We start from the raw sequence: 21,713 nt of genomic DNA, 5'->3' as shown, positions 1-21,713 counted from the left end.
GTTTAGTTAGCTCTTAATTACAATCCGTATGTCTCCACTGTTCACATAATACAAAACACATAGCCAATATTGACTTGGTATAACTGACTAACAATTCATCCAATTATAAACAACAGACAGCCTACTAATGAACACAAATCTATGAATGTTTCCATTTTTTGTGAACTTCAAGGAACTACATCAAAGGAGTTCGAAATATGCACCTGGTATTGACAACACAAGAAGAAGAAGAAGAAGAAGAAGAAGAAGAAGAAGAAGAAGAAGAAGAAGAAGAAGAAGAAGAAGAAGAAGAAGAGAGTCAGCAGCAGCAGTAGTAGCAAACAGAAGTGGCAACAGTAGTGCAACAACAAATAACCAGCAACTATAAACTTCCCCAAGTATAGAGCAGAAGTAAAAGGAAGAAGTTTCTAGCTATTTCAGATTCTAAACCAGACAATAAAAAATAGCTATTCTTTTTCAACTTTTCAGCTTTCAGAATTCAATTTCTCTTTCTTCTACAGACCTCCCTCTGCCCTCTTATACTTACTGCCTTACCCCCTTTTTCCACTAAAAATCTGAATTTTTCCACTTTAAATCCCACTAAGGAAAACTTTTCCTTATTTTCAGCCCTCATTCCCTTTTGTTCCCCATTAGTGTATTGATTTAAAGACATTAATATCCCACTAACAAAATACTAACATTAAAATATTATCCTAACTGTTTTATTCCCAAATTACCCCTGAAAACCCCTTAATATTACTGCCCCTAATACAATTATTCAACTGTATTAAAACTTTTAATTCTGAAATCTGTTCTAGCTAACAAAGATTTGAAAACTAAACCTGACTAACATCTATAACCAAACATATTTACAGCTAAATGACTAAGGTTCAATTCCAATTAAAACAAATGAACTGAACTTAAATCACCACATAGAACTCAACAGAATCATTTAAACTGAAATTGACAAATTGAATCAAAATGCACATGAATGCAGGTAACATAAATGCAGGTTCATTGTCAGCCTGTTGACAATGCCCTGAAGCTAAGTGTCCATAGATCAAGCATACGCAACAACCATTTGACGAGCTTATTGGTTTACAAACAAGAACGAACTAATCGACGAACTATTTATAACCTATGTTATTAATCGATAGAACATAAGCTGATGGAGAAGAGAGAAAATAACAGACAATAGACGAATTACAAGGAACCTAATTTAGGTAAACCAAGAGTTGATTGAACTACTCAAACATCATTGGAATATTTAATCTCACCAAAATCAGAAAAAGAAACAGAATATACATAATGGATTAACTTAAACTAAAAACCCTAAAGAAACGACTAATCACACAGACAAACAAACACATAGAAAAAAGAAAAAGAAGTTAAGAAGAACTCATTGTTCTTTTCTCGGATTTCAACCATATGCCCTTTCGAACTTGATTTCCAGTTAGTATTATATGTCTATTTCATCAAAAATAGACTTATAATACTAACCATAAACTGTTCGACCCTGACATATTCGAAACAATCTCGAACTGTCGAACCCTAGATCCGCCATTCGATGAGTTTTTACCCGGATTCGAGCCAATCTGATTAGGGATTAGTGATGAGGGAAGTCAGGTGGACGTTGGGTGTTGATTTGGGGGCGATTGGGTGAACTAAGGTTTTGGTCCGATTCTTCAGATGAAGATTCGAGACGTTTGGTAATGATTCGCGGAGAAAGGGTTGTGGATTCATAGAGGGGAGGGTCTGGGGGTTCAGGTGTGCGTTTTTGGTGGTCACCGGCATCGTTGCCTCCGGGTTTACGGCGAAGGGATGGGGTGGCAGCTACTAGGGTTCCTCGTCTCTGAAAGAGATGAGGTTTGGGAGAGAATGAGAAAGGGGGGGCTTGGTTTGGGGGGCGGGGTTCGTTTGGACCCTTTATATACGTACGTGGGGATTGGATCCAAGCCGTTCGATCAAATGAGATCAACGGCTTGGATTGTTTGATTGGTTTGAACGGTGTCGTTTGTTAAGGTTAGAGGCTGGATTGGGTTCAGGATCGGGTAATGGAAATGGGGCAAAGTTCTGGTCGTTGGATGTGGATGAATGGATAGTTGAGATCTATTGAAATCGAAACGACGTAGTTCTATCCCTATACTACGTCGTTTCGATGGTTTCAGAGGCTGGAAGTTTGGACCGGGTATGGGGCATGTTTTTGGGCTGGGTTAATAGATTTGGGCTTTGGGATTTAATTTAGATTTGGCCCAAATTTTATTTCCTCTCTTTATTAACTCTTTTTCTTCTTCTTTTCCTCTCAAAAATTAAACTAAAAAATCTTAAATTAAATTATAAAACACCAAATTAACTTAAAAATACTAATTAACTCTGACTAATAATTATCACAAATAATTAAATGCCAAATTAAAAGAAAATCACACAATTTAACTAAAATTACAAAAATATGTTATTATTATTTTTTGAATTTTTATTTTTGTAAAACACCTAATTATTAATTAATTCCAAAAATATAAAAATCCAATCCTAAATGCAAATGCTATATATATTTTTTTTTTAATTCATTAATAAAAAATTAAACATGCACAGAGATCTATGCAAACAAACAGGAAAATCGCACAACATTTCCTAAAAATAACACATAATTAAAGAAAAGACCTAATTTTAGGAATTATTTTGGAGTAATTCGTATGAGGCAAAAATCACGTGCTCACAGTTATAAAATAAAGACTATAAAGTAAAGACAAGTATAGAGAGAAACTGATATATTATTCGAATTCAAACTGATGTACATAATGAACTGAAATCTCTTCTATTTATAGAAGAAAAGAAGTTGTTGTGTAAGCTGCTACTATACCAGATATAGATAATATTCTACTGAGAGCAATGTATATCCATAACGAAGTACTGAAAGGATAAACTTATTATACCCGATATGGATAATCTTCTACTGGGGGTAATATTTATCCATAACTGGGTACTGAAAGGAGAAGCTTATTATACTCGGTATGGATAATCTTCTATCGGGGATAATATTTATCCATAACTGGGTACTGAAAGGATAAGCTTATTATACCCGGTATGAATAATCTTCTACTGGGGGTAATGTTTATCCATAACTGGGTATCAAAGTGATAAGCTTCTTCAGGAAGCTTATTTCCAATAGAGTACTTAAATAGATAAACATATTTACGGTGGAGTCTCATATAGATAAGCTTCTTCAGGAAGCTTATTTACAACGGAGTACTAAATGAACATCCATAATATAATATATTTATAACACTCCCCCTTGGATGTTCATTAAAAGATAATGTGCCTCATTAAAACCTTACTAGGAAAAACCACGTGGGAAAAAATCCTAGTGAAGGAAAAATAGTACACATATTTAGTAATACGCATTGCTGGCTGCCTCATTAAAAACCTTATAAGGAAAACTCTGTGGGAAAAACCTTAGTAAGGGAAAAAGAGTACAACGCGCATTTTACTCCCCTTGAAGAAAACCTTATTTCAAATATTTGAGTCTCCGCATTCCAATCTTGTATACCATATTCTCAAAAATTGATGTTGGTAAAGACAATCTGTTTGCTGGATTGTCACTTGAACTAATTTGATGCACATCAATGTCACAATTTTCCTGAAGATCATGTATGTAGAATAATTCTGGTGAAATGTTCTTCGTTCTATCTCCTTTTATAAATCCTCCCTTTAATAGTGCTATGCATGAAACATTGTCTCCGTATAATATTGTGGGTCTTTTATCACATTCCAACCCACATGTTTCTCGAATGAATCACTGATCTCAATCATATGCACTCCCTGCTTGCCGGTTTGAAATCGAGCTTTATGGGTATCGGATAAATAACCTGCATCTGCATTACCAATACGATCTGCACCACTTTTTTTAGCATTAACAAGATAAATAAGTGCACCATCTACACCGAGATAGAGTATTTCAGGACCAAGGAGTTCCTTATCCTCTTCTAGAGGTTGGAACGGATCTTCATTCACTTCAAGTGATTGAATATTCATTGGTGTACTTAATGGGTTACTTTGTCCATGTAAAAGTATTTTTAAGACCCTCTTGAAGCTCTTCCGGAGTTCCAATAAGATTTATGTCACCAACATAAACAGCAAGTGTAACAAATTTTGATGACATTTTCTTTATAAAAATACATGGACAAATAACATAATTTATGTAACTTTCTTTCAGCAAATATTTACTGAGGCGATTATACCACATGCGCACAGATTGCTTTAAACCGTACAAAGATCTTTATAATTTGATCGAGTACATTTCTCAAGACTTTGAATTATATGCTTCAGGCATTTTCAATCCTTCAAGGATCTTCATATAGATTTAGCCAAATAAGTCATATATGTTAAGACTTGTATCTAAATGATATGACATCTTCAAGTGTCTGGACTGCTAGTCCGATCCTCACAATCTTTTACAATATTGTGCACTATATTGTATTAAATATATCGTCGATGATCATTTTGTGTCAGCTCCGAAGTGACATAACTTGTGGAGATCTCATCACTTTCTTTATTTTCAGGTACCTGAACTTTTTCGGGAGTTTCATGAAATGTTATGTCGTGGGCTCTTCTAGAGCTTATTTCCTCCTCATTTTGATCATTAGCTCCTACTATTTTTCAAGGATTGTTACCTTTGGAACCGATTGGTCTACCACGCTTCATGCGTACAGTAAACTCTATCCTTCAGGGACTTTAATTTTAATAGGAGCATTTGCAGCTGAAATATGATATTTAATTTTGGATCAGCAAATGCTTCTGGCATTCGACTTGAATTATCTTCTAAGTGAGGATCATGATAATTCGATTCATATAGCATATTTTTTCAACTGTTTATTACATCCCCCAAATGTTAGAAAAACTAACATATATCCCCAATCATTTTTGGGAAACATATCTTTGTGTATTATGGTAGAGAAATTAATCATATACCAAGCAACAAAAGATAGTAAAAATATTTGGTTTCTGATCCTAAACCAATTGTGAGGGGAGGACTTATCATATATTGTTGATCTGAGGCATACAAGTGTTGTTATATGCAATTTAGAAAATTTTAGACCAACACATGAAGCTTTGTTCTCATAAGCAATGATTTAGCCATTAATAGGAGGTATTCAATGTTAAACCAGCTTGGATATAAACCAACATTATCAAGATGAACTTTCTTGATTTCATAATCTGAAAATTATGCTCTTAATCGAGAAAAACAATTCCAAATGCCAAACTGCAGGTTGACAATAATTACACATGTAACCATCTTATATATGCACCTATAAGTGGTTCACATGATAGGTGAACGGGCCCATATTCACCTTTTATATATTTCAGAATCAGGGGTCTTAGTCCCAACTTTAGCTGGTATAATCAATTCATTATGAGAACAAGCAACACATGAGAATTCCTGAAGAATCTTCTAGTTCTTTAGTATATGCTTATCTGAATTCTCAAATAGCTCATTTAAAAATGGCAAATGAAAACTTCAAGTTTATCATGTCATGTGCTATCTCTTAGTAAACTTCTGATTTACTATGGCATAAACTTTTGCTTTAGTAAACTTTTGGTTTACTGTGATACATGATATAGTACAAATTAAAGAATAAGGCGGGTAACTTCTCACATACATATTATTTTACCCTCTATGATTGTGGAAACATGAAGATTATCAATCTTCCAATCATTTGCAGTCTCAATATGATAGCCATTTGTATTAGTAAACTTCAGGTTTACTACAACATATGTTTTGACCATAATCATATAATATGAATGACATATTTGTATATAAGCTCTTCGAGAGCCTTCATTTATTATCCACAATCTAATATTTATCTGGCACTACTGGTGTCATGTATTCTTTAGGCAAACATTTAGCTCTTCAGGAGTTGTTGATACGTTTTTGTACTATCAAATATTGCTCAGACACTGCTGGTGTCATGAGAGAAAATCACAATCAAATAAATAATGTAAAACAATTGTCTAAGCACACGAAAACTCCTATTCATAATATTTTTCCACTTCATGAGGCAATTTCAATTATGTTACTTCTTCAGGAGCAAATTTAAAATACGAAATATTGAGTATATATTCTCTCAATTATATTAACTCTTCTGGAGGTGAATTGTAATGTATTCACATCAAGAGCGCGTTCATATTTACCCGGCTTATTAGTATTGTCACATTCACTTAAGGAAATAGATTAATATTATCAAAAGTTCCCATCCTTCAGGAAATCGAACATAATTATCTGAATGCGCATTAATCACATCAAATTGTGATGCCTCAACCTCTTTTAAAATATTTACTACTTCAGGAGCAAATCGAGGCGTGCATTTAATATAGAGAATATTTATGTAGCTTATCTTCAATTGTAACCATAGAAAGCCTAAATTATCACTTTTGGTGATCATAGGCATATACCACTTCTGGTAGTTAACAAAATATAATTACAATGAGATATACGAAATATAACCACTTCTTGTGGTTGTATATTTCTTGCAAATTCTGCTAGAGTTGAAGTTGATCTAATAATGTTATCCATATTCTTCAAAATGACATAAACAAGATATATTATAGTAAACATCATTATCAAATCATTATTTTTCTTTATGTACAACAATTACATAACCATACTATCTATTACAAATAACAAAAATTAAAATATTTACATTTCTACAGATTCACCACTGATTACATGACTTGTTTCTCCTTCTGGGAGTGCAAGGTAATCAGTTACATCCAAATGCATGAAGTCTAAATTATCTTCAGAAATAAAATTTGCTTCAGCATTTTTCTCTGTCTTCTTTAGGGAGGCTTGATAAAGCTCAACCAAGTGCTTTGGCGTACGACAGGTCCGTGACCAATGCCCTTTTTCTCCACATCTATAGCATGCATTTTCTGCATTTGGTGCTTGCACCGCTTCATGCTTTTGTTCCTTCCTTTTCCACTGCTGGTGGTGAGGAGTGTTCTTTGGTGCATTATTATTACCATGATTAGAGTTTCTTTCCCGACCACGACCATGACCACGACTGGGGCCACGACCTTTTCCACGTTTTGCCTGGTGGAAGTTCGTCTTATTCACTTCAGGAAATGGACAAGAACCAGTAGGTCGGCTTTCATGATTTTTCATTAATAGCCCATTATGTTGCTCGGCTATAAGAAGATGTGAGATAAGTTCAGAATACTTTTTAAATCTCATCTCTCGATATTGCTGCTGCAGGAGCATATTCGAGGCATGAAAAGTGGTGAAAGTTTTCTCCAACATATCATGATCAGTAATATTATCACCACATAACTTCAATTGGGAAATAATTCTGAACATAGCAGAATTATACTCACTGATAGATTTAAAATCTTGTAGCCTTAGATGAGTCCAATCATATCGTGCCTGTGGAAGAACGACCATCTTCAGGTGGTCATATCTATCTTTCAAATTATTCCACAGTATGACTGGATCTTTAACAGTAAGATATTCCATTTTCAGGCCCTCATCAAGGTGATGGCTGTAAGCACGTGATTTTAACATTTTGAAAAAAAAAAAAAAGGGAATACAATGGCGTAGGAATATTATTGCATTGGCACGGTCTTGGTTTGATGCCTGATTTTTGTCTTTGATGGTGTCTGCCAGACCCATCGCATCAAGATGAATTTCAGCATCAAGCACCCAAGACATGTAGCTTTTGCTCGATATATCCAGGGCTACAAATTCAAGTTTAGAAAGATTTGACATTATTTAGGAAAAGAAAGTTCTTACCTCAGATACTTTCAAAATATTTGCTCGAGATGGCAGAGTCTCGTGCTGATAACGTGTTATAAAATAAAGACTATAAAGTAAAGACAAGTATAGAGAAAAACTGATATATTATTCGAATTCAAACTGATGTACATAATGAACTGAAATCTCTTCTATTTATAGAAGAAAGGAAGCTGCTGTGTAAGCTGCTACTATACCAGATATGGATAATCTTCTACTGAGAGCAATGTTTATCCATAACGGAGTACTGAAAGGATAAGCTTATTATACCCGATATGGATAATCTTCTACCGGGGGTAATGTTTATCCATAATTGGGTACTGAAAGGATAAGCTTATTATACCCGGTATGGATAATCTTCTACCGGAGATAATATTTATCCATAACTGGGTACTGAAAGGATAAGCTTATTATACCCGGTATGAATAATCTTCTACCGGGGATAATGTTTATCCATAACTGGGTACTGAAAGGATAAACTTATTATACCCGGTATGGATAATCTTCTACCAAGGATAATATTTATCCATAACTGGGTACTGAAAGGATAAACTTATTATACCCGGTATGAATAATCTTCTACCAGGGGTAATGTTTATCCATAACCGGGTATCGAAGTGATAAGCTTCTTCAGGAAGCTTATTTCCAATAGAGTACTTAAATAGATAAACATATTTACGGTGGAGTCCCATATGGATAAGCTTCTTCAGAAAGCTTATTTACAACAGAGTACTAAATGAACATCCATAATATAATATATTTATAACATGTTCATGAAATATGACCAGTTTTTTCAATTTTTTTCCAAGTTCCCAAAAACTCATTTAGTGTAATTTTTGGGTGAAAATTTACTTCCACTCACAACACTTCAATTTTTTTTCAAATAAAATGCATGTCGAGACACAACTTCAACTTCCAAAAATTATTTTTCAAACAAACTTTAGAAACTCGTTTTTCAAGTTTCAACCAAATCTATATCACCTTTTCTTTTGTTAAGGTGCTAATTTGCCAGCGACTTATTAATTAATTTAATCGCGAGGATATAACAATTGCAGTCTAAGCAAAACATCAAAAGGTGGAATATCTAAGAGATATTGAATAAGCGCTGGCGACGTTTTCATTAGCGTCCCAATTGATGAAATATAAAAGTCCATATGGTGGAAAGCTGAACAACAAAATCACATTCTTGTGTTCAATCAGTTATATTAATAAGTAGAAAAGTAGATAAAACAAATCCGATGACTCATAACATGACTAGTCTAGTGCATTACTCATTGGCCATTACACCTAGAAACGAACAAATAGAGGAAAACAATTGAAAAGAAACTACAATTTTTCCAACACTGGTACTGATCACTTTATACATAGAGAAGAAAATCGGCAAAACAACTCTTCTTGAATCGAATATTGGAGGCAAAGCCAAATGTAATCCGCTGCGCTCTCTCTACAATTTTGTTTGGATTTGTGAATCCTGGATGCCTATTCAATTATCATGACAGGGTGCTATTGTCTGGAGTGGCCGAATCAAATCGTTTATCTTAGAGAGGATGTAGCAATAACCAAAGTGAACTTGAATACTGAGGCTGAGAGGGTGGTCTCCCTTTCTCGCATAAAAATTACCAAAATTCGAACATGCTCCATTTTATCAAACCATGAGAACAAATCTATGCTCTATAGGGTTATCACTTCTTTGGACTGCTCACCAACTAGGTCTGATTGGAGCAAGATCTTATGAGAACATATTATCGATATGAGGGAACAATGGGGTGAAACGACCTCGCAATTTACTTACTGCAGCTCAACAATAAAAACGTCGTCCAGGTATTCCTTGTTGCTCCAAGTCCCATATGATTGCCCAGGGCTAAGAGTGGCAAACGAGCAGGGCGGGTCGCATATGGTTCGGATCGAAAACGGTTAATGAAAAAACGGATAAGTTATCCAACCCGATCCACATTTCATACAGATAGAAAATGGGTTAACCGGCGGATAATATGGGCAGATAATATTATCCATGACTTCTTGAAAATGATCACTTTTGGGAAAATTCCCAGTCTTCCAAACTTGAGGAACCCCCATTTGAGGCTTTACAAATGTAAAAGTTAAACTCATTGATTATCCATTTTCTAAATGGATAATCTGGTTCTTATCCATATATAACTCATTTTTAAAAAGTTCATTATCCAACCCATTTTTTTGTGGATAATATGGGTGGTTAACTGTTTTCTTTTAACCATTTGTCACCCCTACCCAGGGCATTGTCTAGAAAGTCAAGATATTGTAGAGTCAACTGGTAATAATATCTTAACAAAATGACGAGAGTGGCATGACTTTTGGATCCTTTAACGGTAGCGGAGCAACCACGGGATTGCGTCACGAGGGATTTCATAACCACATTACCATTGTCGGAAGGCTACAGTTTTTCCACTGACCCAGAAATACAAGGTAGGATGGGATTACGACTACATCATAGAAGTGGATAAACACATCATCTCAATTCAGCTCCTACATCAATTGGAGGTTGATTACATAGGTTGGGTTGGTTCAGATTTTACAATTACCAAACCAAATCAATTGTGTCGGGTTATTAAAACTAAATACCAAACCAATAAAATTCAAATTTTTCAATCTCGATTTTTCTTGGGTTTTCGGGTTTTTTCCCGATTAAATCTTTGTAGAACAAACATATAACTTGTGCTCAAAATATTTTTTTAATCCTAGTAAGATACAATTATATTAAGTATTTTCCAAGAAAATAACATCATGGTATTATACTAAAATATTCAATTATAAAGACAATAAAATTATGTAAAATATTGCTAATTAAAAATCCATAACAAAAATAAATATAATCTAAAAGTACTAAGTCATGCTAAAATAAGTAGACGAATAAGGAAATATTAATTACATGACTAAATGCTAAAGAAAAAATAAAAATAGGTTATGCATTTTTATCTAAATTATTGCAAAACAAAAAATAGACATTCAATACATTACCGTTCGTAGTATTGAATTGAATGTCTTTCGTTAGCATTAGTATTGATTTGATTTTGATTTGGACTTTTGTTAGCATTATTTAAGTTACTAATATTAATTGCTATAAAACTTATTGGAACATTCAAAAGTTCTAAGTCCAACCTTGAAATAATACCTTAAAAAAATAAAATCATGAAAAAATTTAAGAAATATTTATAAATTACATCATAATAAGTATATTTATATATTAAATATATCTAAAATTTCTATATATGTAATGTCGGGTTGGTTTGGTTTCAGTTTGATTTTCTTTAATTAAAACTAAATCAAACCAATTATGGTCGGATTTTTTTTCCCAACACCAAACCAAACCATAGTCGGGCTTTTTTTCTCGGTTTGACTCGAATTATCAGGTTAGTGCAGTTTGTCAGTTTCTTTTGTACACCCCTAGTTGAGAATTAAGATAGTAGGCTAGTAGGTAGTCGAGCGTTTCCCCTTGTATTCTCAGTTCGATAGCATTAGTATTAGTATGTTATCTTTTATTCTTAGATTATATTATTATTACCTAGGGTATAATTGTTATCTTGGTTTCAATCTTCTCCTTTTATCTTGTTATTGTTACTACTTACTGCCTTTACTTCGTTTCATTCTTTCTGTCGCCGAGGATCTATCGGAAACAACCTCTCTGCCCTTCCAGGGTAGGGGTAAGGCTGTATACATCTTACCCTTCCCGGATTGTGAGAATCACTTAGTTTATTGTCGTTGTTGTGTGTCATCGGTCAGTTTACTTTCTGGCTGCACCTGGCATGGCACGTCTACAGAAAATTATAGAATAACAAACGGTATTATCTTTTGACAAAAAGGTAACTTTGACGCACGGAATAACAAACTATATTAAGCCACGAAAAGAGAAGTTCCATGCAGAGTAACAACTCCACTAAACTAATAATGGACACAAAAAAATGGAGGTCCATATATTAATTCTGATGGTAGACCATTCTTAATCTGTAATAGAGGAAAAGTACGGAAATTCTGAGAAACAAACAAGCCTAAAAGCATTTGCTGCTTGAAATGTAGTGATTTTCTGCTTTTACAGAATGCTGATGTCTGCAGCCCATTGCCAAGTACTCCAATAGAATTTAGTTTCATAGGACTACTCAGCAACTACCAAATTTGTAAAAACTACAATAATACTTGGAAATAAACAAGATGGGATTGATTGGTTATATAGTATTATACCATGTAAGTGGAACGTTGAAAGTACCTTTTGTACTTGTCTGGCCAGTATTGAACCTTTCATTCACTTCAGAAGCCAATCAGTGAAGTTTGAAGGGTGCAGCAAATTAACAGACCATGAGCCAGAATAACTAAAAAAGAGGAGAAAGAGATAGGCATAGAATAATTGAAAATTAGAGCCAAATTTTTCTAGGGTAAAGCAGTGGAGCAGTTGGAGGCCTTATACTAATCCTTATATTCCCACTGTAACGATGCTTCCGTTGTGCTTCTGTGTAAACCACATACGTTTAATTTCTGTTTATAGGCTTTGATTGAAGAATACCACACTTGTCAAATATGTGTGCAAGTCTTCATTGAGATCGAATTTCAAGCTGCCATTTAAGATTGTGATGAGGTATCCAGACAGTGATCCTGGGCAGTGAGAGTCTATAGGAGGTTTTGAAAAGAAAGGAGCAATAATCATTTTCTTGTTCTATCAAGTCAAGAGGGTACTATTGCTCCTTTCTTTTTTAGATACTTTGACTTTATAAAGACAAAAAAAACCCTCAAGATAATCAATCTAGAGACCAAGTGATGTTACCCGATTAATGATAGATGCAACAGCTTTGCTATGACAACTTCAGTAGTAATATCAAGTTTGACCACCATCACATTTAGATACTCTGTCTTTATAGAGACAAAAAGAGCCCTCAAGACTAATTGATTTAGAGATCATTTGCTGTTACCTGACAGCTTTGCTTTGACAACTTCAGTAGTAATGACCACCATTTTTCTCCATCCTTGCTCCATGCCTAATCTTCCTCCCTGGATTTGTTTCATCTTTTTCTTCTGCAAAGGTGCCAACTTCAAGTTTACGGCCATTCATTCTCATGGTATTATCTAGGTGTAGAACACTTTATTTTGCTTTGCAATTACCAGTGGCTTTCCAGGAAAAAGTAGTTTTGACACTGCTTTTCTTTTCAGTGACAGTTCACTGTTCTGGTGACACTACTCAAGCAATTGTTTACTCTTCTAATAATCTTTAATATTTCTTGTTCTCAAAATAAAGTAAAACTATTGAAGTTTAAGATAATTACTAAGAGTATTACGTAAAATATTCTTAGTGACTAGGTTATCCAGCTGAATATTCTCAAAAAGCTCCTCTTTCTTTCAAATAAATAAAATATTTTTATCGTGATTAATGAGAACAAAATACTTGCATATACGGAATAATCACTCAATCAACTACGACAATCAATTGATCGACTATGCTTCAGTCCTAAACTAGATGATATCGGTAATATAAAACATTTGTATCCATTCGGATCTATTGAGGCCCATCTTGTTCCAATCATACATACAAGGAACATCCTAGGTAAATCTTCATCTTTCCAAAATGAAGTTGAGGAAGATATAAATGGACAAAAATTATTTGCAGATTTGTTAATTAAATTTTCCACCTAATTGACTGGAACCCCACAACTTTTAAGTTTGATGTATTTTTTCAATCCAAAAGGATATAGATCGAAAAGACATGCATTGACTAATGAATGGTGGAAAATGCTCTAAAGAATATGATGAGGTGAGTTAGGATAGAAGTACAGTCTGATTTAATCGAAGCAAGAGATTCCCCATAGTTATTCAGATACCTATTTCTGATAGGTTTTTATCATAAATTTCAAAATTTGTTTGAATGAGCATACAAAAAACTACTCAAAGTTCATCACCTTAAAGTTAGATCTTAGTTTGGTCTATTCAGATAACTCGGTTGGAAATTTCAAGATCCAGCAGGGTCCAGAATAGGAAAAAGGTCCAGCAGGATTCAAGAAAAGAACTAAATCTAGAAAAAAATCTGTATCCTCCAATTTACATAAAACATTGAAAGCTTGACACTTAGACAACGATACTCCTTTCAATGAAGAAATTATTTAAGTCCAGAAGAATTCGTTACTTACAGCCCAATAAGTCGATAAAGAAGTCACTCACTCATTAAAGGCAAATGCAGCACAAATTCAAGTGATACTATTAATTCAAAGCCATAGGTAAATATGAGGCTTTGAGTGATTAAATAGTCACAACCTCAGACTACAGAATAGAAGCTGCATATCAGAGAACTAACATTTAAGGCAAAGAAGAAAAGAAAACTAAAACTCAATTTAGGTGTTGTAGTCCCTTTATGTTAAAATAGTTGACATGCTTTTTGTTTTTTGTCTGTTCCCATATTACTTGACCATTCCCTTTAAATATTAAGCTTTTTCTTCTCCAACAATTGTAACCAATTTAAAGATCATTTGATGTTACCTGATTAACGAAAGAAGCAACATTTTTGCTTTGACAACTTCAGAAGTAATCTCAAGTGTGAGCACCATTTTTATGCATCCTTGCTCCATGCCCAATCTTCCTCCCTGGATTTGTTTCATCTTTTTCTATTGCAAGGTGCCAACTTCAAGTTTACGCTATTCATTGTCATGGTATTGTCTAGAAGTAAAACTATCAAAGTGCATGTTTGCTTGTAGACCAGAAATAGCCATTTCAAGCACCAAAAAAGAAATCAAGAAATAGGAATATCAGCATATACCAGAAAACAGACTAAAGAAGATGCTCTTGATTCCCAGCATAATCTCCACACACTCCAAGTCATGATTTCTACTGTTGCCGAGAAGAGCATACAACTAGGTGCTAATTGATATCTTTAGGCCTCAGGTTTAGAGTTTCATCACAAACAACAAACAATAAACAAAAATATCCACATACAAACCACTTCCTTAGAGCAGAGAACTACGCCTAACACAAATCTTTGCTATCATTAGCATGTTCAATGTGTATTCTTAAACTTTATTCCATTGTAATTCTGAGATAGTCTACCCCTTAACAAGTAAAGGAGAATTAATATGTTTTTCTTGCAAGACAATAGATTCAAACAAACTGCTCCCTCGCATTAATTTTTAAGGTAAGGAAGAAACTTAGACGGTTAGACCACTGACACGAGTAACTTTTGTATCGACTACATGACAGTTTCACCGACCACTTATGTTCCATATTTATTCCAGCAACATACACTAAAACAATAAATTGGCATAGAGCATTAGCTAACACCCTGCAACAAATTAAATATGGATGTCTGCAATTAGTATGAAGGCAATAAATATATATGGATCAGACAAGTTCCGTTACTGCAAAATGCAGCCAGATTAGTAACATGATCTTCTAATCCTGCTTCCATATAAGAAATGGACCCTAAGCAATAGCAAGTTGACGAATGATGTTGAAAGTCAAGAAAATCAATGCTAAAACTTCTTAATCTCTTCGTTTTTGTCATGGGATCAGAGTCTAGGTAATGAGTCTTTCCTATGAATATTGAATTTAAGTCAGCAACTCTTTGCTTACTCATCAATCTACGCTGATGATGTTACAGAGACTTGCTTCACTGTACCTCTTTCAGCTAATAAGAATAGATTTTGTTCCGATACCAAATGTGCAATTACCAGCAACTTCTCAGAGAAAAGAGTTTTGGCACTGCTTTTCGGTGATAGTTCACTATTTTGGTAACACTATTCAAACAATTGTTTACTCTTCCAATGATCTTTTAAAATGTCTTGTTTCTAAATTAAGTAAAAAGATATTTCACCCCATACGCTTTAAGGGTAAGTCAAAATTTAAGAGAACAAAAAGAGTATCAACCAATCAATAATGACAATCAGTTAATTGACTATGCTTCAGTTACAAACTACTTGAGATCGGTTATATAAAGCATCTCTTTAAAAAAAACTGAAAAGCTGGTCATAAAGCATCTTTGTCCATTCCGATGTTTTCAGGCCTACTTTCTTCCAATCTTATATAAAAGGAGCATCCTAGATAAATTTTCATCTTTCCAAAAAGAAGCTAAGAAAAGATATAAGCAAACAAAAATCGGTTGCAGATTGGGTAATTTAATTTTCCATCCAATTGATGGAACCCCTGCAAATTTTAAGTCTCATGAATTTTCTAATTCAGAAAAAGTACAAATCGGAAAGAAATGCATTGAATGTGAAAGGTGGAAAATGCTCAATAGATGATTACATGATGGTGAGTTAAGCAAGGTTTGATTTACTTAAAGCAAGAGATTCTCCCTAGTTATTCAGATACCTATTATGATTAAATAGGTTTCATATATTCAAGATTTGTTTATTAAGCATTGTGGAAAAATCTATTCAAAGTTCATCTCCTTAAAATTAAATCATGCTTGGTCTGTTCAGACAACTCAATTGGAACCTCAGAAGAAAATTTAGAATACAAAACGGATTCAGAAGAAAAAAAAAAGATTCATGCAGATTCAAGAACATATCTAAATCTCGAACAAATTCAGTATGCTACAATTTAGATAAAAATTTGCAAGTTTGGCACTTTGACAACGACACTTCTTTCAATGAAGAAATTATTTAAGTCCAGGAAAATCCGCTAAAGCACAATAAGTCACTAAAGAAGTCACTCATACTTACTAAAGGCAAATATAACACAAATTCAAGTGATACTAATAATTAAAAGCCATAGGAAAATATGAGGCCTTAGGTCATTACCAATCACAAGCCAAAACCTCAGAGTAGAAGAATAGAAGCTGCCATGGCAAATCAGCAACATTATGCATCTCAGAGAACTAACATATAAGGATAAGAAAAAAGAAAGCTAAATCTCAATTGAGATGTTGTAGTCCCTTTGTTGTAAATTAGTTAATTGCTTTGCTTTTTTGTCTGTCCATATAACTTGACCATTCCCTTTAAATCCCAAATTTTCCTTCTATTCCAACTCTAACAATCTTATACTAATACTCTCTCTACTCAAGCTATATGACACTCCTTCCATTTGGATATTGCAAAATATTTGACATCATTCCAAAAATAATATTATTTTATACAAATTTCAGAACTTTTAAGAGTTTAACTTAATTGACTATTCAAATGTTAACTTCAATATGGCGCTTTCTATGTTAAACTAACTTTTAAACTATTACTATACTTCAAATTGACATATATAACTTTGTATTCAGTCAAACACCGCCATATAAAATGAAACGGGAGTACTACTTTATAATGTCTTAATGATGCAAGACATCAAAGTATTTAATACTTCTTTATTAGTTATGACATAAGAAAATATTCAAAAAGTTTCTCAATCTGTGCTAGTCAAAGTAGGTAGTGTACTTTAGGAAAGGAACTAATTATAAATCATCAGATCAAAGGTAAAAGTCAAGCCACAATCTTCTCAAGCGAAGTCTACTTTCAAAAAGTACTCATATTCATTATTGCTCTTCACCTTTCACTAAACCAGCCTCCTTCTTATAAGGATTGAGAAAAGAATAAGGCCAATTATCTTCCCAACTCCAGTAAGGGGGCACCATAAGGGGGATCAGAAAGTGAATCTTGTATAGCAGATCATAAAATAGATCAGTAGAAATTCTTGTAGAATGGGATTTTCATGTCAGAATGCCTTATTAAGTCAAAAGATTTTTCACTTAGAGCAACCAATTAAGAGTGAGCCTCACTGATCAAAATAAGTTATATGTGCCGCCTAGAAGCATGAAAACGCTGGCAAAAAATGTGAAAGAATCAGAGTACTGCGAAATATTACAGAGAATAAAATATCTGAAACATGATGATCACAACCAGCACTTGTACAACATATTTAGAATGTAGAAATACAACATACCTACAGCTAAAATGAAACTTGCGCAGGCGAGCTTACAGTTGAAAAGTTCTCATAACATTGCAAAAAAGATCGTACTACACATCTTCTCTTTGTATAATCGAAGGAGCAGGCGGTGTCATTATCTCATTTTTCACTATTGAAGGTGGAGAGGAGTTGGGAGAACATTGAGTGGATCTATATAGCACATCCTCACGAGGTAATGGAGCTATACTTTCATCTTGTTTCATATAAAATTTATCCTCCACAATGTCATAAGAATTTCCAGTCCTTACTTCCTGTGCAAGAGAACACCAACAGCAGAAAAGCCATAGTGCACAATCAGCAACAGAAGGTTTACCACAGCAAGTATTGTAAGGAGGCAAATTGTATCGTTTTCTCATCTGAATCCTCCAAAAGCCACCATATAGTAACCCAAATAGACAAAGGAAAATTCCAGTAAGTCCTAACGCCCCCCTGACACTATCATTGTCAATATTAACAGCAGCCAAATTGAAGATCCAGAAAGGAGCCATACAGAAGAGAAGAAAAGTTGCAATATGAACATACATGTTTCCAAACCCAAGTCTCTCCATATTCCAACCAAAAACACAAAAACTGCAGAACAGAGAGAGATATGCCAAAGAAATATCATCCCAAAAATCAAGAATGCCTCCACTCCATCGTGGCCTAGTTTCAAGAATTCTTCCTTCATCTGATGCAAAAGAAAATCTTCTTTCCAATGATTTTCTTCTCAGTTGGCTAGATGCGCTGCTCTCAGCAGCTGTCATCTGAAGTTGTGCTTCCTCATCTAACTCAGTATCATAATCTTTTCCAAGAGGGCTGAGCATAGAGTAAACTCCAGCAATGGCAGGTGCACCAATTGCAACTGAGATACATAATCCTACCCCAATAGCTGGTCTTTCTGACCTCCTGTAACCCAAATTAAGGCCACACAGAGCATATTGAGCAAAACAGTTGAGATTAAGTAACCCAACAACCACCATCATGTGTGTCCATTCATGGGGCTTATAAGTGCCATGTTTGCAGTAAATCTTTCTCAGCCTGGAAATATCTTCTGGCCTCCATCGCATTAAAAGAACAAAGTGATAGAGCCTTTGTGGGTGTTGGTACAGACACATCAGAGTAAACAGTGCATTTAGGATTTGGTTATTCACTTCAAACCATGTATCTCTCTGAGATTTCTTAGGGATGGCATGGTTCAACATCCCTGTCATCACAAGAAATAAAATTGCGCCAGAAACGGCTACGCATACAATCCAGATAAAGAGTACAATATTCAGCGGATTTCTGAACCACTCTTTGCACATTTTGCAAAGAGAGGTCCAATCAATTTTCCGTGAAAACAGCCTAGAAAGGCGTTGACGGAGATGAAGGCTGCTAGAAGAAGGTACAGTTCGAGAAAACTCATCTCTTTCATCAGCTATCTGCTGAAACTTTGCCGAGGGAGAGCCCAAATTACCAAAGTTGAGGAACCTTAGCCTTTTGGGAATAGCAAGATTGTTACCTTGGGAATGGTTCTGAGAATTATCGTTACGTATGAGTCCCCTATGAGATGTCGAAACATGTAGAGGTATATGAGTCTTCACTTGACCACCCTTAGGCTCCTCAACAATACCATGGCATTCACCATTGACAGCAGATGTCATTCTTGCTTCAGTTAAATTTTATTGGGTTCAAACTCAAAGTATAAACTTCAACAGATCATTATCTACAGCTTCTCCGCTTCAATGGGGCAAAGTAAGCATCTCAAATCTGTAGATTAAGACAGCTACATCAATAATCAAATGCTTCAACGTTTATGGCGTCAAAAAAAAATCTGGCTTCCGCAGAACTGTGGCTAGTTGCAAGCAGTGGCGGAGCCAGGAATTTAGGAAAGGGGATTCAAAAAATTTGAAAAGCAAATTTTGAAACTGTCTTTGCCACTCCAATTAAAACTTCCCTTATGTCTAAGGGATTCAAAAGTTTACATTATATATACAAAAAAAAACATTGTTTCTGCCCTATATAGGCAGTACAATCTCCAACATAAAAAACCTACAAATTTATGATAAAATGAGCTAAGCGAATTCCCTAAAAGGTCACTCAAGACACACCATATGACAGATTGAACTTAATTACCCAAGAAAACATGAGAAAATGAGTATGAATTACAGAATTGGCCAAAATTTCATTGTTAACAGTTTTATCTCATGATCAGCAAGAGCTGTAAGCACAGAGGGGCATAAACAGTACATATTACCCACAACTATAAATTAAGTTTTAATTCATGAATCAGCAGAAAGAAAAAAAAAAGAAAAGTAAAATAAGACAAAGAAGTCAACATACATACCATTAATACAGCATACAGAGATGAGAGTAATTTGAATAAAAAATTGAAGCCTTGGTTTTCTGGGTTGTGCTTCATTTAACCTAAGCTTTAATTCAAAAAAGAAGGAAAAAGAAGCATCTTTGGAATTTTTCTGGGTTTACTTCCTACGAAGGAACATTAGGATGCCTAAAGGGACCAAAGGAGATGAAAAAGCCAAATGGGTATATGCTAGAGTGGAAAAATCAAAAGCATATGTACCCCTTAATGAAAAAGAAAAGCAAAAAAGTGGCCCCTTTGTAGTTCACCTTCAACCAAAGCAAAAGGATTACTCCCTCTTTTGCAATTTACGTGAACCTGTTTAATCGGGAAGGACGTTTAAGATAAAATGAATATTTTTGGAATTTGTCATCTTAAACAAGTCAAAAAGGACCCAGAATATTTATGTGATTATAAAAGCCTCTCATTAAGAATAGAATTGTAAATTTAAACTAAATTATTTCCAAATTTATAAAGGAATTATTCTTTTTGAAACAGACTAAAAAGAAAATAAATTCACATAAAATGAAACGGTGCTGCGCAATGGCCAGGGTAACACTAATTGTGATAATCGGAAAATTATTATAATAACAGTCTTCTTTTTCATTGTTCTTATTTTTCTAGAAAACGAACAAATTTGTTTATCTAGAAAAATTCTAATTTTAGTATTCTTCTTTTACTTTTAATGATTTATATTTCTACAAAAATAAAGTACTTAAGATATAATTTTTAAATTTTTTTACAGTCAAACATATAAAAATAAACTATTAAAGCACACTGTTCAATATTACGATAAATTGACCAAATGATTTGGGAACGCGAAATCTTGAACATTTTGCCAACAAAGTCTTGGCATGTTGGTTACTTAAAAAAGTATTTCTTTCTAAAACTATTTTTATAATTAAATACAATCACAATAACAACAACCCATTAATAATCTCACTAGTGGAGTCTGAGGAGGGTAAAGTGTATGCAAACTTTATATTTACTCCTAAGGGTAAAAATACTATTTTCGAAAGACTCTCGGCTCAACAATTAAATACAATCACATAAAATAAAGTAGAATAAAATAAAATAGATGGAGTATTATCCAACCGAGCCCACGCTCCAACAATTTGGTAATGCAAACCCCATATTATGATAAATTGAAATGATTTGGAAATGGGGATTTTTGAACATGTTGCAAATTTGGACAATGGACAGGTGCCAATAAGTCTTTGACATGTGTGCAATTATTTTCAACCTTATGCTAGGCTTTTTTTTGCTGTGCTTTGAAAATAATTCGTCGTTCTCTGTCATCAAAAAAAATACTAGTAGTATAGTACTAATAGAAGGGGCGGTAGGTGGGCTAACTGACATTGTCAGAATAGTTGCCAATTCTGGGCAGTGAATATTCGTCATTGAACCAACCAGACATAATAGAAGATTTGCTCTTGATCTGTTTTACATCTACCAAGGATTAATTTAACGGCAAAGGCTAAATATACCTCTCTACTTTCAAATATTATTTATTTGTATTCCTCGTTATACTATTAGGTTATATATACACTTACCGTCATACTATTGGATTATCTATATCTCTATTGTCATACTTTGAAACAAAAATACCCCTATTTTGGATGAAATGACACATGACAATACAATATTAAAACAACTCATTTCTTTTTTTTACCCGACCCGTTTTTAAAAAAACCCACAACCCGAACCCTATTTTCATTTTTTACAGTTTTTTTTAAA

At 34.1% G+C, this 21,713-nt stretch overlaps 1 protein-coding gene and 1 long non-coding RNA gene across 2 annotated transcripts; both read right to left on the bottom strand.

The window, feature by feature from the left end:
- Positions 1-11,929: 11,929 nt before the first annotated feature.
- Positions 11,930-15,188, bottom strand: LOC142166318 (uncharacterized). The gene is made up of 2 exons (XR_012696652.1): positions 14,252-15,188; positions 11,930-12,799 (listed from the first exon to the last, which is right to left on the bottom strand). It is a non-coding gene; the product is annotated as an uncharacterized LOC142166318 (long non-coding RNA).
- Positions 15,189-17,540: 2,352 nt separating this feature from the next.
- LOC107823721 (uncharacterized) lies at positions 17,541-20,175 on the bottom strand. Its single transcript, XM_016650410.2, has 2 exons — positions 19,962-20,175; positions 17,541-19,384 (listed from the first exon to the last, which is right to left on the bottom strand). The coding sequence occupies exon 2, from the start codon at positions 19,276-19,278 to the stop codon at positions 17,707-17,709; it is 1,572 nt and encodes a 523-aa protein (XP_016505896.2). The 5' UTR covers positions 19,279-19,384; positions 19,962-20,175; the 3' UTR covers positions 17,541-17,706.
- Positions 20,176-21,713: the final 1,538 nt, after the last annotated feature.

The sequence above is a fragment of the Nicotiana tabacum genome, chromosome 11 (assembly GCF_000715075.1).
Source record: "Nicotiana tabacum cultivar K326 chromosome 11, ASM71507v2, whole genome shotgun sequence".
NCBI classification, from domain to species: Eukaryota; Viridiplantae; Streptophyta; class Magnoliopsida; order Solanales; family Solanaceae; genus Nicotiana; species Nicotiana tabacum.
Note: the sequence above shows the minus strand (reverse complement) of the source record. Positions and strands in the feature narration are given on the sequence as shown.

Coding starts and splice junctions, on each gene's coding strand:
- LOC107823721 (XM_016650410.2), bottom strand. CDS start 19,278: ATGACATCTGCTGTCAATGGTGAATGCCATGGTATTGTTGAGGAGCCT.